The 14,521-nt window shown below is 35.0% G+C and overlaps 1 protein-coding gene across 2 annotated transcripts in view; it reads left to right on the forward strand.

The window, feature by feature from the left end:
• The window catches only part of LOC149798387 (THO complex subunit 2-like), a 124,282-nt gene extending 110,618 nt beyond the window's left edge, over nucleotides 1–13,664 (forward strand). Inside the window, exons 37-40 of one of the 2 annotated variants that reach the window (XM_089963569.1) lie at nucleotides 2,214–2,277; nucleotides 3,282–3,424; nucleotides 5,027–5,164; nucleotides 7,127–13,664. In XM_089963569.1, coding sequence (XP_089819695.1) covers nucleotides 2,214–2,277; nucleotides 3,282–3,424; nucleotides 5,027–5,164; nucleotides 7,127–7,132 — 351 coding nt within the window. In that variant the 3' untranslated portion in view covers nucleotides 7,133–13,664. The remainder of the gene's footprint in view (nucleotides 1–2,213; nucleotides 2,278–3,281; nucleotides 3,425–5,026; nucleotides 5,165–7,126) is intronic. The other variant, XM_089963570.1, reaches the window with a different exon arrangement.
• The last annotated feature ends 857 nt before the right edge of the window (nucleotides 13,665–14,521 follow it).

A 14,521-nucleotide genomic window follows, 5' to 3' on the forward strand; every position in this document is an offset into this window, starting at 1 on the left:
TTCTTTTTGTTGGCAGACTTTGCATTGTCATTAAATACTTTAAATTTCAGTTAGGATTTGTGGATCTTGTTTTTATTTGTGGCAATGAGGAGAGTTTGTATTGTGTATCTTTTTTATGGTAGTATTTTGACAGGAGCTGGTTTATAGAGGGTAAACATTGCGTTCACATATTGGTAATAGAATGATGTAAAAACTTCAATGTTATGATGATGAAATAATATTATCATGAAATTTGTTAACATTTCCCTCATCTCAAGTGTTACAGTAAATATAATCATCCACCAACATCATTATTGTTATCCTCTTGTTAATAATTAAGTTGAGATGGGATTTTGCATGTTCATTAATTTGTTCATTGATTAATTTTGCATTCAGTAGCTTTTATCCTGATTCATGTAAAAAGAAAGTTGACTCTGACATACCAAACTAGGTCAGTGTGATCCAGTTGTCATGCTTGAGTGACTTGTATTTTCAGCTGTTCTTTCTGTTACACACTCAATATCTTAGACCCTTTTTCACCACATTCTTGAAAATTGATATATGAAATATAATTTGACAAAAGTAACTGGTGCTAAAACCTAGGTCATTGTGGTATGATTTTGATGCTTGGGAGGCTTTTTTTCTTCTTCTTCCCCACCTATTCGGGCCTTTACATTGGTGGCTACCACAAAAATGCTCCTGCTGGCAAGGAATGCTTGTTTACAACTAAACACCTTGTTGGAATTTTGTTTATGACATGACTACTGCAATATTTAGGTTCCTAAATCCATATTATTTTTTTGTATGCCACACATAAAGAAATGCCTCACAACATCACAAATTGTGTTGATTTAATGAAGACAAGCATAATGTCCAGGGCATCCAAATGTAAATCGTCTCACAAAAAGTATTTTGTGGATTTGTAAATGTGTTTTTCATCATGTAATAAATTCAAATAAATTAATGAAACCTGTCATAGTCTAAATCAAGGATCATTCATTTTCTTATTAAAATATAGAATCTTATAAAAGTCTTATATTTTAGAATATTTTCTTGTATTTTTGATATTCTCAACTTTTATATGTTTTGACTATACTAACTTTCAGCACAGTTTTGCTGACTGACAGCAAATTAGACACTTGGAGCAAAGCATTTCAGTTCTGTAATTATAGGTCTTGTTGGTAATACTAGTAAATCGGAGGTATGGTGGACAGATGTAAGTGGATGTGGTTTAATTTTTAGCATTGGAGAAATTATTAAATGTTTGTCTGATAATTATCCTATATTTTATTATTTGGTTTGGGGGATTTTTTTCTGATTTATGGCATCAGCAAAAGTATGTTATTTAGTGCTATGGCAGTTGGAGTAAGGGCCTTGATGAAGGACACAATTATTGCTCTCCCAGGCCAGTATGATAGTAGGATGTGAACCCACAATCTTTGAGTCTGACATGCTAACCACTGAGCCACTATATTTTATTTTAAAAAAGTTGTGTAATTGTCATATATTTCAAGTAAGAACTTTTCTTGTATATTTTGCACCAAAAGTGAATATGATCCATGTTTCAATGTAAATTATAGTTTAGGGTTAACAGTAGGTACATACTATTTGACTGTGTGTAAATTACTAAATGGTACTTGAAGACTGATGCAAAGTCTTATTGAGGACAGTAATTGTTGTTAAAGACATGCAAAGTCTTATTGAGGACAGTAATTGCTGTTGAAGACTGATGCAAAGTCTTATTGAGGACAGTAATTGCTGTTGAATACTGATGCAAAGCCTTATTGATTACAGTAATTGCTGTTGAAGACCAATGCAAAGTCTTATTGAGGACAGTAATTGCTGTTGAAGACTGCAAAGTCTTATTGAGGACAGTAATTGCTGTTGAAAACTGATGCAATGTCTTATTGAGGACAGTAATTGCTGTTGAAGACTGATGTAAAGTCTTATTGAGGACAGTAATTGCTGTTGAAGACCGATGCAAAGTCCTATTGAAGACAGTAATTGCTGTTGAAGACTGATGCAAAGTCTTATTGAGGACAGTAATTGCTGTTGAAGACTGATGCAAAGCCTTATTGAGGACAGTAATTGCTGTTGAAGACTGGTGCAAAGTCTTATTGAGGACAGTAATTGCTGTTGAAGACTGATGCAAAGGCTTATTGAGGACAGTAATTGCTGTTGAAGACTGATGCAAATGATTCAGAGTGATCTTACTATGACCTGTTTGCTTTCAGGACTCTTTACCAGATGACTTAGAAGTGGCAATCAAGAAAAGGCGAAGCATGGAGAATACCCCTGGTAAAGAATAGATAATTTGATGGAGATCAGAGAATGTTAATGGCATTGGTATCAATATGAGTGTAGTGTAAATAATTGTGTTTGTCTAAACTTACCACCATACCTGTTATTTACATATTTTAGTATGGTTCATTGCAGTCATTAAATTTAAATGATTCTGCACACAGATATGCAAAGGAAGTGTAAATAATAGTCAATAAAATAAATGCTTTGTAAGAAGTATTACAAATGCAAGAATAAATGGCCATACAAGTATTTGAAAAATCCAAAAATTGGCACTGTGATAATTTTTCCCAAATGCACATTACATTTTTCTGATCTAAGTACATGTACTGGAGAATTTTTAAAAAAAACGAAATTTAAAAAAAATGATCACCAGCTTGTTTAAGATAAATGGTGCTTAACATGAAAATACCATCAAGAGCTTATTTAGAGGCCTCAAAATATTGCTTGTACCATATCAATATCTGCCAATATAAAGACATTACTTCACTCACCATATTCCTGCAGACTTGAGCAAATTCATCGCTCTGACACCTGCTTACAAAGTCATTTTGCCTATCACGTTAAGAAAGTGGTCACTGGAATCATATCTTAATTTTTCTTCTGACATCCATTATAAAGAATTTGAACAAATATCCAAGTAGTTTAATTTTAAAATGTTTGTAACCTGCTTATTAATTGTGAAAAATATGCTATGGGGCATATCCAGGATGTGTGTGTTTGCATGTGTATGCAATTTTGGGGAGGAGCGTTCATTATTCTTTAAAGGGCCAACTTTTAGTTTTTAAACTATTTTAGTTTTGATGGTGTACTTGACCTTGCACACCCCCATTTTAGATCTTCTAGTTTACACTTTTTAAAATATAGCAAAAAAAATTGGGAGAACTACAAAATCACAAGGAGGTAAACAAGCAAGTTTAGAAATTTAAAGGTAATTAAAATTCAGCGATGCAGAAATTTCCGTGTGAAAGTTATTAAAATTTGTTTTTCTTTCTAATTAGGCCGAATAGCATCAAAAGTTAATGGAGACCCTGATGACAGGCTGCGTCTGAAAGACATTGAACGAGAAAGACATTCTCACTGGAAAGAAGACGACTGTCATCATAGAGATGATGACATTCCATCCAAATCTAGCAGTAAGAAGGTACTGTAGTTACATCATTTTCAAATCATTCTAAATTTAGAAGTCCTCCTTTTCCTCACCTGCACAAGAACAGGTGTATGGGATCTACCCCTAGCATCAGTTGTCATTATTGTTAATGTTTAGAATTGTGAAGATTATTGTTGATATTTAGAATTGTTAAGATTTATAATGGATACATAGATGCCAACCCTCACGATTTTGGCGTGAATTTAACGACTTTTTCAGTGATTCACAGATTCATGCCACAAGCAAAAACTTAATGAATTCTCCAATTCTCAGTTATTTTAAATCTTTAATAAAATAACCTATTTCTCTTTAAGTGCTAGTCGTGATATTGGCAGTTGCCAAAATGGTCCAGTACTGCTGGTCGCAATATTAGTAGAACTACATCCGATTGATACAGTTGGCCCGGTAGCAAGCAACTATATATATATATATGAGTAGTTTTACAAATGCTTTTGAGAGAAACTGGGGCCTAACCGCAATTTTGCTCTGCGCATGCATTATCAACACTGATTTGAATTACCGTTCGGCATTTCATATAAGATCTTGAAAATGGCTTTACCACCAAGGAAAAAGAAATGTATTGCTCAAAAAGTGAAGTTTAATTTGGAATATACCAAAAATTGGCAGTGCATTCTACCATTAAACATTGATATACATCATGTTTTTTGTACACACTGTGCCACAAATTTTAGTATTGGGCATGGTGGCAGAGATGATGCGAGGAAGCACATCAGTTGCAAAAAAAACACATAGAAGTTGGGAAAATTAAGAATTCGCAGATTTCAGCTCTGGAATATTTTAAGCCATCGACGGAAGACCTGCAAGCTACCAACGCTGAAGCATTATTTGTGAGTTTTCTTGTTGAGCACAATCTACCTTTATCAGCTAGAGACGATGCTAAACATTTGTTCCGACAATGTTCCTGGACTCGAAGATTGCTTCCAAATTTTCCTGTGGAAGAACCAGAAGTGCTGCAGCTCCTGTGCATTCCTCACAGCAACAGAGACAGTGAAAGATTATTTTCTCTAGTGAGGAAAAATAAGACAGACTTTAGGCCTCCTTAGGTGCAGAAAATTTGTCAGCAATTTTAGGCACCAAGATCAACCAGCAAGCAAGAAGTCTGAACTGTTTTGAAAATAAATTTACAATCAAGCAGTTGAGGAAGTTCAAGTCTGCCACAGTATCATGTCTTGATAAATAACCACAAGAACAAGTGAATTTATGCATACGATAATAAATAGAAATACAGATATATTTCTGCATATATGTAGTGTTTTAGTTTTATATTGCAATCTTGATATAGAGTAGTATTGATTGTCAGAGTGGATGGAGTTATTGTCATGGTATTTTTCATTAATTCATGTCCAATTCACTAATTTTTATCCCTGTTTTCACTAATTGCGATACTGGAAGGTTGGCAGCTTTGTGGATATGTCCTATTTTTCTCATCATACTATTAATACTAAGCTATAATTGACTATATTCGATGCTTTTATGCATGGTTTTCTAGACACCATTTACACATCTGCAGTTCAAAAATAGGCTGCCATATGTACTACTTGATTAATGTTATAACTGTTTACCTGTGTATTTCAGGAACACAGGGATGTGACCCCTTCACCCACTCACTCCAGTCCTCCAGCAAGTCACAAAGAAAAAGAGAAGAGAAAGTACAAAGAAAAGGCAGAGAAAGAGAAATCGTATCCTTCCCGGCATGTTAGATTAGTAGATATTGTATCCTTCCCGACATGTTAGATTAGTAGATAGTGAGACCTTTGTATCATTTTTCCAGTGGCATCAGTGTTAAGATTTTGCACTGAAGTTTTTGTTTCACCTGCTTCAACGTAGATAAGACCTACCATACATACTCACTAATAAGTCAAGGTCAACTGCATACTGCACAGACCCAGATCTATCACAGATTTCACCAGCAGATCTGGGTCTATGCAGTTTGTTGGAGTAATCAGTAGTACAGTGTGTCCTGATCAACCAACTCATTATGCAACAGCAGATCAGGTCTATCTTGTTGGATTTGAGAGTATGTATGGTAGGTGTTACTTCAGCTGCAGCTGCATCAGTAAAGTTTTTGTGTATGGTCATAGCCTTCCAACACTAAGAGGGATAACTGTGATACCAAGAACACTTAATTAGAGGACTCTTCCTTTTCAAAGCCATTCATCCTAGCCTTCCAACCCTAAGAGGGATAACTGTCATACCAAGAACACTTAATTAGAGGACTCTGCCTTTTCAAAGCCATTCATCCTAGCCTTCCAACCCTAAGAGGGATAACTGTAATACCAAGAACACTTAATTAGAGGACTCTGCCTTTTCAAAGCCATTCATCCTAGCCTTCCTTGTAATCTTCATGCAAGGTCAAGGTAATTTGTCATTCTTTGTCAATCCTTTGGTTGAAGTTTTTCTGTATGGTTACAAGTCACAAGCCTGAAAGGGATAGCTGTCATATGTGGACTGCAGAGTCAGGGAGGTCTGCTCTTATATTCGTGCACCTCTACCTTTGTTCTTATTCCCAAGGATAAAAGTATTTTTGAAAATCTTTTGTTGAAGACTTGATACAAAGTCCTATTTTCATTTAAAGATTTTCCTGTTTGGTCACAAGTTGAAACCCTGGCAGTATTTGCTATCACACAAGAACTATAGAATAAACGATCTTTGCTCATTCAATCCATACACCCCAACCCACTGCAAACTCAGGCACTGTAAAGATCATATAAGATTAATGGTCAAGTATTTGTTGTGTGAACTGTGGAATTAGGAATCTTTGCCCTTTAAATCCATGCACCCCATGCTGTGTGACAGCCCATGCTGCAACTCTCTGGTACTGTCATGGTCATATTGATTAATGGTCAAGTTTTTGTTGTGTGAACTTTGGAATTAAGATCTTAGCCCTCTCAATCCATGCACCCCAACCCATGCTGCAACTCTCTGGTATTGTCAAGGTCATATGAGATTCATTGTTAAGTGTTTGATTAAAGTGTTTTTTTAAATGATGTTAAGTCTCAAACCATTGAAGGGCTTATTAATATCATACTTTGACTTTAATCATAAAGCCTGTATTGGCCATAGGCCTAAAGCCCTTTACGGGACAAGGCTAATACATATTTAATTAGGAAGTCGGCTCTTACATATTCATGGATTTATACCATCCTTCTATCCCACAGGCATGTTCAAATCATTTAAAATTGAAACATGCAGATTGTATCTGAGCAAGTGAAACATAATTCCTTGGAATATATTGTTGAAAGTCACAGTTTCATGTAGGGTATATAGCAACGCATGATTAGCAGGCAGGATCCAGCATTCCTAAGAAACCATTATTGCTGCCTGATAGTGGAGACATTCATATCCAGTTAACATTGCGACTTTAAAGAAATATCAAAGAACAATAAACGTGTATAATGGGGTTAAAGATGAAGAAAAATAATAAAAAAATCACTTAATGGAGGTCTTCTTCCATAATGTGAATTCCTTTTAAAAATGCCTGAAAAATATTATTACTATAAAGTATTTGAATCTTAGTGATATCAAAGCCCTCATAAAATCATATTGCTTGTTCATGGTTCCAAAGAGTTCGTAAAGAGAATGTGCCTGTTCATAATATTGGAACCATTGTAAAGTGAACTTGACGATTTACATTTCACTGCAGACATGACTTGTTTTCTTTAACCTGAATCTCAGAACTAGCAAACGAGGGAAGAAGTCTTGATTCCAGTCTTTGCCTAGTTGGCCTACAAGCAGATACTGTTTGAGCACTGATCTTTTTGTACATGAAGGAGTAACAGATCTCGAGTTCTTATTTAAAGGTGGCATAAAAGGGTGGTCAGTTCTTTGTACAATCATGACAGTTTTTATTGAAGATGGCAGAGAGACGTTTGACAAAATGGATCATCTGAAAACAGCTTTTGTATTCTTTCTTTTTGTACTTGAGAATGGAAAGAAGAGCTGATAAATTCAGATAAAGACAATTTGAAACATGTACATGAAATATGATTTATTTTTGTACTATAATGTCTTTCACTGTAACTGGTAAACATGGATTAAATTTTTATTGGTTCTTTGATTATCATCTCATTATTTTGTACATAAAAAATGTAACTTGCTTTAATTTTAGTCCTATGCAGTTCATTCTTGTGTATAGAAAACAGTAAAGGATAGGTTTGATGTGCAGTCGAGTCTTGTTGAAAATTTTTCTACAATGTTAATAATCTAAATACATGCACACAAATGTCATGGAATTTTGAATTTACTAATGTGAACAAATTTGCATTAATTGGAAAGTACAAAAAGTACTGGTTTTTGAAGACCTGATGTATTTTAACATTGATTTTGCTAGAAGAAACTTGTTATTTTCTGCGTTTAATCTATTACATTGTAAGTATGTAACATAATTGCAAGTAACATGTTTGAGTGAAACTAAGATGAGCAAAATCATATCCTTACATGCTGTTCATTAAAGAGAAACAGAAACTTGCCTTGTGTAAAATATTATATCACATTTCATGTAAAAATGTCACAGACTACACACTTCATATTTCAGAAGAGATATTGTGACCTCAGGTTTTACAGAATAAACTATTTTCATGCAATCCAGTTGGTGTTAGTAATGACAGGCACATGTACTCATTCATTTATCAACATTTTTATAGAAATGTGCAGCATCTGTGATAGTGAAACAATGTTAAGTGTTGGTTTTGATCCATATATTTTTTTTATTGTCATTTGTGGGTAAGGGAGTCTTTTAATACTGTAAATCATAAAGTTTCACAAGTACAGTCAACCTTTGTTACAACAACCAGGTTTGTTTGCAGCCATTTTGTTGCAATAACAAATGTTGTAAAGATCAACCAAGTAATTTTGAGGAGTTATTTTCCCCCAACTTACCACTTAAACCATGATCATAGGAGTCAGAAATATGGTTCATACGTAAAATTTTGCCAGTTATTTTGGAATCTCATTATTTTGGTCAGATTGCAAAGCAATTCTACAATATGGATTCCGTCTGTCCTTTCATATCTCTGGTATTAACACTTGATTAGTGTTTGCATTCAAGTAATTTGAAGGGTCAGAGAAGTCATTTAGATATGTCATAGTGCACTACACCTTTCAGTGAAAATTATGTCACTGTGACCTATATTTCATCAGTTGTTGATTTTCATTAACCTTTACATTTAGATCATTTTCTGTGATACAGTTGCCTATGGAGTCACAACACTTGGCATGTAATTATATCATGAAAAGTATTACAGCCATCGGTGAAAACTTGGTTACTGTCACCTATATGTCCTGGTTCAGGGATTTGTGCTTACCTTTGCAATGTGTTCAGTACACTGTTGCACATAAGGTCACACAAGTGGGAGTGAAAAGCTGAGCTCACACAAGAAGTTCCGTTTTAATAGTAAATTGACCTCTAAGTTGTCAGATCAGATAATCACTGTCAGGTTTTAAATAGTCAGTGCTGATGGTTGATACTAATTATGTTAGAGTAATACAGTATTTTTATTTCCTAAAGCACACATTGCCAGCAACATGCACTTGGATCTGTCAGTACATAAGGCACTGCCATTGGTCTATGTGAATCACTTGGACTTGTTAAAATGAGTAAAAATAGGACTTATTCTTATCTGCAAGTATATTGTGTGCTAGCATGTGGTGTGATGTTTGTAGTACCAGGAGCTGATTATACCTGGGAAATCTGATATTAAAATACAGCTCTGTCCAATATGCTTCCAAAGCAACAGAATGACATTTCATACAGAGGAGTAAGGTTGATAAAAATATCACTATTGCATGATGTTTTGTTAAATACTTGCTGAGAGGGGATATCAGCAGTTGACCGATCATCAAATAATGGGGTAAGGTATAGAATTTAAATATTCATCATTGTTGATGAAGCTTTAAAATTAATTCTTTTTTTTGTGGTCTACTTTTGTCTTTAATGATGACCGTTCTGCATTGCATGTTGAAAACACATCGACGTCTAAATCTAGGAACATGTAAATTACATTTTATTGGTCTTGTGTACAGCTGTTTAAATTTATGACTAAAACTAATTAATGTGGTTGTTGTGTTCTAACATAATATGACTAAAATCAATCCTTCATTGCTTAAATTGGACTATAAGTAGAGAAGTGCAGTAACTCTGAGTGATTTTTGTTCAGTTAAATGCAGGGACTCGCAGTTTAAAAAACAGTTATATGGAAAGTTATTGTTCACATTGCAAGTCTCAGACATTTGGGCAATTTAGTTTAATTAAATTTGGATACATTGATTGGTATGTAGAGGCTTGCATGACATTGGCAACCCATGTTCTATACCATGGACTTGATCGGCTTACTGTGTTATGTGTTATCTTTTCAAGAGCACCTGAATGACAGTGAATAGAAATGGTGATGTTTTCAGCAGTGTGTCAATTCAGGATATGAATATTATGATAACCATGTAATTGGTAAATTTTTTAATTTAAGGTGATTTTGTAGGTTTGAAATAGTTCCTTTGTTGACTAATTCTGTTGCCTAGTCTACATTTAAGCTCATTTGTTTCTTTTACAAAATGCTGCCAAACATTTTTGAATAACAATTTTATATTTGAATACTGATTGCGATGTTCATTTATCTGTTTCAGCTCTAGTGGTTTATGCTTGTCTTAGACTTAAGCTCAGTTTCTCGGGTTAGGGTTAGCAATCACTTTGGCGTCAATGTGTGTGATTTGGTCTCTCCATTTGATTGACACCATATAGCCATTAGTGTGCTGGTGTGCTATTAAATGCTGATACATACTGCAAGTTCATCCACATCCAAAATTAACTTCAATAGTAAAGTTTTGAATATATGTTTATTTCGATACCAATTTTGGGGGCCCTGAGTGGCTGAGTGGTCTAAAGCGCTCTCCGTCACGAATCACTGCCATCTCACTGCTGTCTGCGTAGGTTCGAGTCTCGGGCTCGGCCAATGTGGATATGTGAGAAAGCTTGCCGGTAGCTTCTCGTGGGTCGGTGGTTCTTTCCGGGGGTTTCCCGGGTTCTTCCTCCACCATTAATACTGGCCGCCATGTATAGCCTGTCTTGTGCTGAAAAATGGCGTTAAACCCTAAAACAACAACAACAACATCAATACCAATTTTGGGTTTGGAATTTATCTGGGGGGTGGGCTGAACACACAGGCCATTGCAAACTTCCTCTCATTATTGTTTATAGATTCACACAAGTTAGTATTTAAATGTGTCAAAGTAATAAAATATTTTTTTAAAATAAAGATTGGTACACATGATTAAAAATGAATGCACATTATTCATGGTTTGTGATCAAGCCATACTGCTGTACATTTAAAACTAATTTTTAAAAAAAATGTTCATGGACTATACTATGACATATCCTTAGCAATAGAAAAATCACAAAGAATTAAATCATGTTTATTACAGGGAAATTGGTGTTGGAGTGGATTGCTGAATATTCCATTCGGAAGATCAAATTCAACATGTCTGTGCAGCATTTTATTGGAATTCAAATTGTAGTAAATGTAATTGTAACAAAAGTTGACTGTATTATTTGCAAATTAAGTGACACAACTCATGATTGTATTCACATTAAAAGCTGTACTGTTAAATGTACAGTTTGCATATAGTGCAAGAACAGATTGCAAAAATCTGTTATGAATGTGCAAGAATTAAGTGACCCTTGAATATTATGATTGAAAGTATGTCAGAAAGGTGTAATTTAAGGCATATACTATAGGATACAAAAGACAGGAATGTCTTCATATGCATTTAGAAGGGCCTCATTTTTAGCTTATATCGCTTTAAGGCAAAATTAGCTTATCATGTAGCCCAGTGTATGCCACATGTCCAAAAATTGCTTGTTACCACTCTGGTATCCATATTTCTGATTTCAGTCAAACTTGAAACGTGTTTATGTCATCAAATTCGAGGACAGGATTGATAATGAGCAAGATCCATGCATATTAATGAGGATATTTTGCATCTGATTGGTAAACCTTATTACCACTCTGGAGGTCGTATTTCTTATCTGATTTTGACCAGACTTGAAATTTGTTTGATGATGATTGGAAATCCATGCTTCCTAATGAGGTGATCTTGCATCTGATTGAGCATGTTACCACTCAGGAGGCCACATTTCTTGTATGTACATACACTTTTGAGCCGACTTGGAACCGGTGATTATTTCATTAAAAAATCTCATATGAGTTTGATAATAAGCAAGGTCAGCACAGTAATTAGATGAACTTGCATCTGATTAGCTGAGCTTGTTGCTCCATAGATCTGTTTTGGATGAAATGTAAAATATGGTTTTATGTCATCAAATCTTGGATAGGCCTGATAATGAGAGAGGTCCACACAGATAAATGAGGTAATCTTGCATCTGATCTACCAGTCTGGAGGCTGTATTTCTGATACAATGTTTTGGTCAGATTTGAAATATATATATGCATCATTGAGATCTTGGAAAAAGTTCAGTAACGAGCAAGAGCAGTGCATATTAATGAGGTGATATTGCAGCTGTTTGACAACTTGCTACCAATCTGGAGGATGTTTTTGATCAGATTTTGATCAAACTTAGAATATTTCCTTGTATCATCATCATCTTGTGCAAGTTCAATAATGAGTGCATGCATATTAATGAGGTAATATTGCTTCCAATTGGTTATGCTGGTAGCCTCTGGAAACCATTTGTCATGGTTTAATTTTCATGAAACTTTAAATACGGGCTTATATTATCAAGATATTGGATAGGTTTGGTAATGTGAGAAATCAATGCCAATTAATTATGTAATCTTGCATCTGATTGGCTGAACTTGTTTCAACTTTGGATTCCAAATATTTTGCCAAACATGGAATACAGTCAGTGTGTGCTTATATTATCAAGATCTTGGACAATTTTGATAATGAGCAAAATCCATGCATATTAATGAAGTTATCATAATCTGAGCTTATTACCACTCGGGAAGCCACAATTCTTATCCAATTTTGGCTTTTATCATCAAGATGTATGTTTATTATTATAAGCAAGATCTACGCATAATAAAGTGATCTTGCACATAATTGTCTGTGTTCCTTACCACTTGAGAAACTATTTATAACCCAGTTTAATCAAACTTAGTAAATGGGCTAATGTTGTCAAGATGTTGAATGATTTTTATTATGACCAAAACTTGTGCATATATTTATAAAGTGGTCTTACAGCTGACATGTAGATTTACCACCCTGTAGACTATTTTTATTTTGTAGGATTTTGGTCAAATTTGATGAACAGGACATTTTATCATATTTTTGGTCAGGTATGATTATAAGTGAAATTCGTGCATATTATATGATGTGTCCTTGTATAGGATCAGTTGAGGTTGTTACTACTATAATGTTCAAATTCCAATTGGAATTTGCTCCATCTTAAGTTTACATCATTATTGTTTTAGGTTTTATAAAATGGGAGATCAGTGCATATTAATGATACCTTACAGCTGACTGGCTGATCTTTTTACCACAGCATTTGGGTGATAGATCACCTAGGCTGTGTACTATACAAGCCTGCTTGGTCATTGGTCACGGTGAAACAATCAGCTTTTATGTAAGCCAGGTGTGTGATATCAGACCCACTTGAGCCTCTTGTGTAAATTCTCAAGTAGCTTGTTTTAAAATATTTATGCACAGAATAGTTCAGTCCTTGCAATTAAGCAAGATTTGTTATTACATATTAACTTGATGAAAATAGAACGTATTGATATTATTAATTTCCATGACTAGTCACCTTTGAATACATAGAGTAAATGGATTATATTACAGAGTTTACTTCTTGTAAATATTTTGGTATGATATGAATATTTCAATTCAAAATCTGGAAGAGACAACACAAAACACTTTGTACATAGTGTAATTTAGGAAATACTGTTCTAAAAAAAACGTAGTTCTTATGCATGTTGTCCTGTGTAAAGTTTGTTATAAAAATAAGTAATTCATAATAACATTTTTTGATGTGGTGTAAGAATAACTAAAAAAAAATACTTGAATTCTCCATATGCCGATTGGTCTGGTTTCAAGGTCATTTTTCTGAACACTAGTTCCATGAAAATATCTAGTACAGTGGGGAAGGACAAGATTGAGTTCTGTTGTGCATTTTTACTGAAACCATCAAGAAATGTGAAACACTGTATTTTTTGCACAGGGCTTCTTGTATTTAACTTTGGACATTAAAGAGAAACATGAGATATTTCAGATTTGTTTTTATTTCAAGCAGGTCCTCCGAAACAGTCTTGTATGAAATAGACGAGTTGAAATTCACATGCCATCAAACTAATTTCAAGCAGGTCCTCTGAAACAGTCTTGTATGAAATAGACAAGTTGAAATTGGAGCCCAGAGTGGCCGAGTGGTCTAGAGCGCTCACTGTTCCAGATCACTGCCATCTCACCTCTGTCTGCGTGGGTTCGAGTCCAGTGCTTGGCTAGCAAGGGTACATGGGAAAGCCTGCCAGTAGCTTCTCGTGGGTCAGTGGTTCTTCCCTGGGTTTTCCAGGTTTCTTCCTCCACCCGTTATACTGGCCGCCATGTATAGCCTATCTTATGCTGAAAACTGGCGTTAAACCCTAAAACAACAAGAAGAAGTTGAAATTCACATGCCATCAAACTAATTTCAAGCAGGTCCTCTGAAACAGTCTTGTATGAAATAGACAAGTTGAAATTGGAGCCCAGAGTGGCCGAGTGGTCTAGAGCGCTCACTGTTCCAGATCACTGCCATCTCACCTCTGTCTGCGTGGGTTCGAGTCCAGTGCTCGGCTAGCAAGGGTACATGGGAAAGCCTGCCAGTAGCTTCTCGTGGGTCGGTGGTTCTTCCCTGGGTTTTCCAGGTTTCTTCCTCCACCCGTTATACTGGCCACCATGTATAGCCTATCTTATGCTGAAAACTGGCGTTAAACCCTAAAACAACAAGAAGAAGTTGAAATTCACATGCCATCAAACTAATTTCAAGCAGGTTCTCTGAAACAGTCTTGTATGAAATAGACAAGTTGAAATTCACATACCATCAAACTAATTTCAAAACAAAAAATTTACCTCTGTCACCATGCTGTA

This window comes from Sinohyriopsis cumingii, chromosome 6 (genome assembly GCF_028554795.1).
Source record: "Sinohyriopsis cumingii isolate HCF-2022 chromosome 6, ASM2855479v2, whole genome shotgun sequence".
In the NCBI taxonomy this organism is placed as follows: Eukaryota; Metazoa; Mollusca; class Bivalvia; order Unionida; family Unionidae; genus Sinohyriopsis; species Sinohyriopsis cumingii.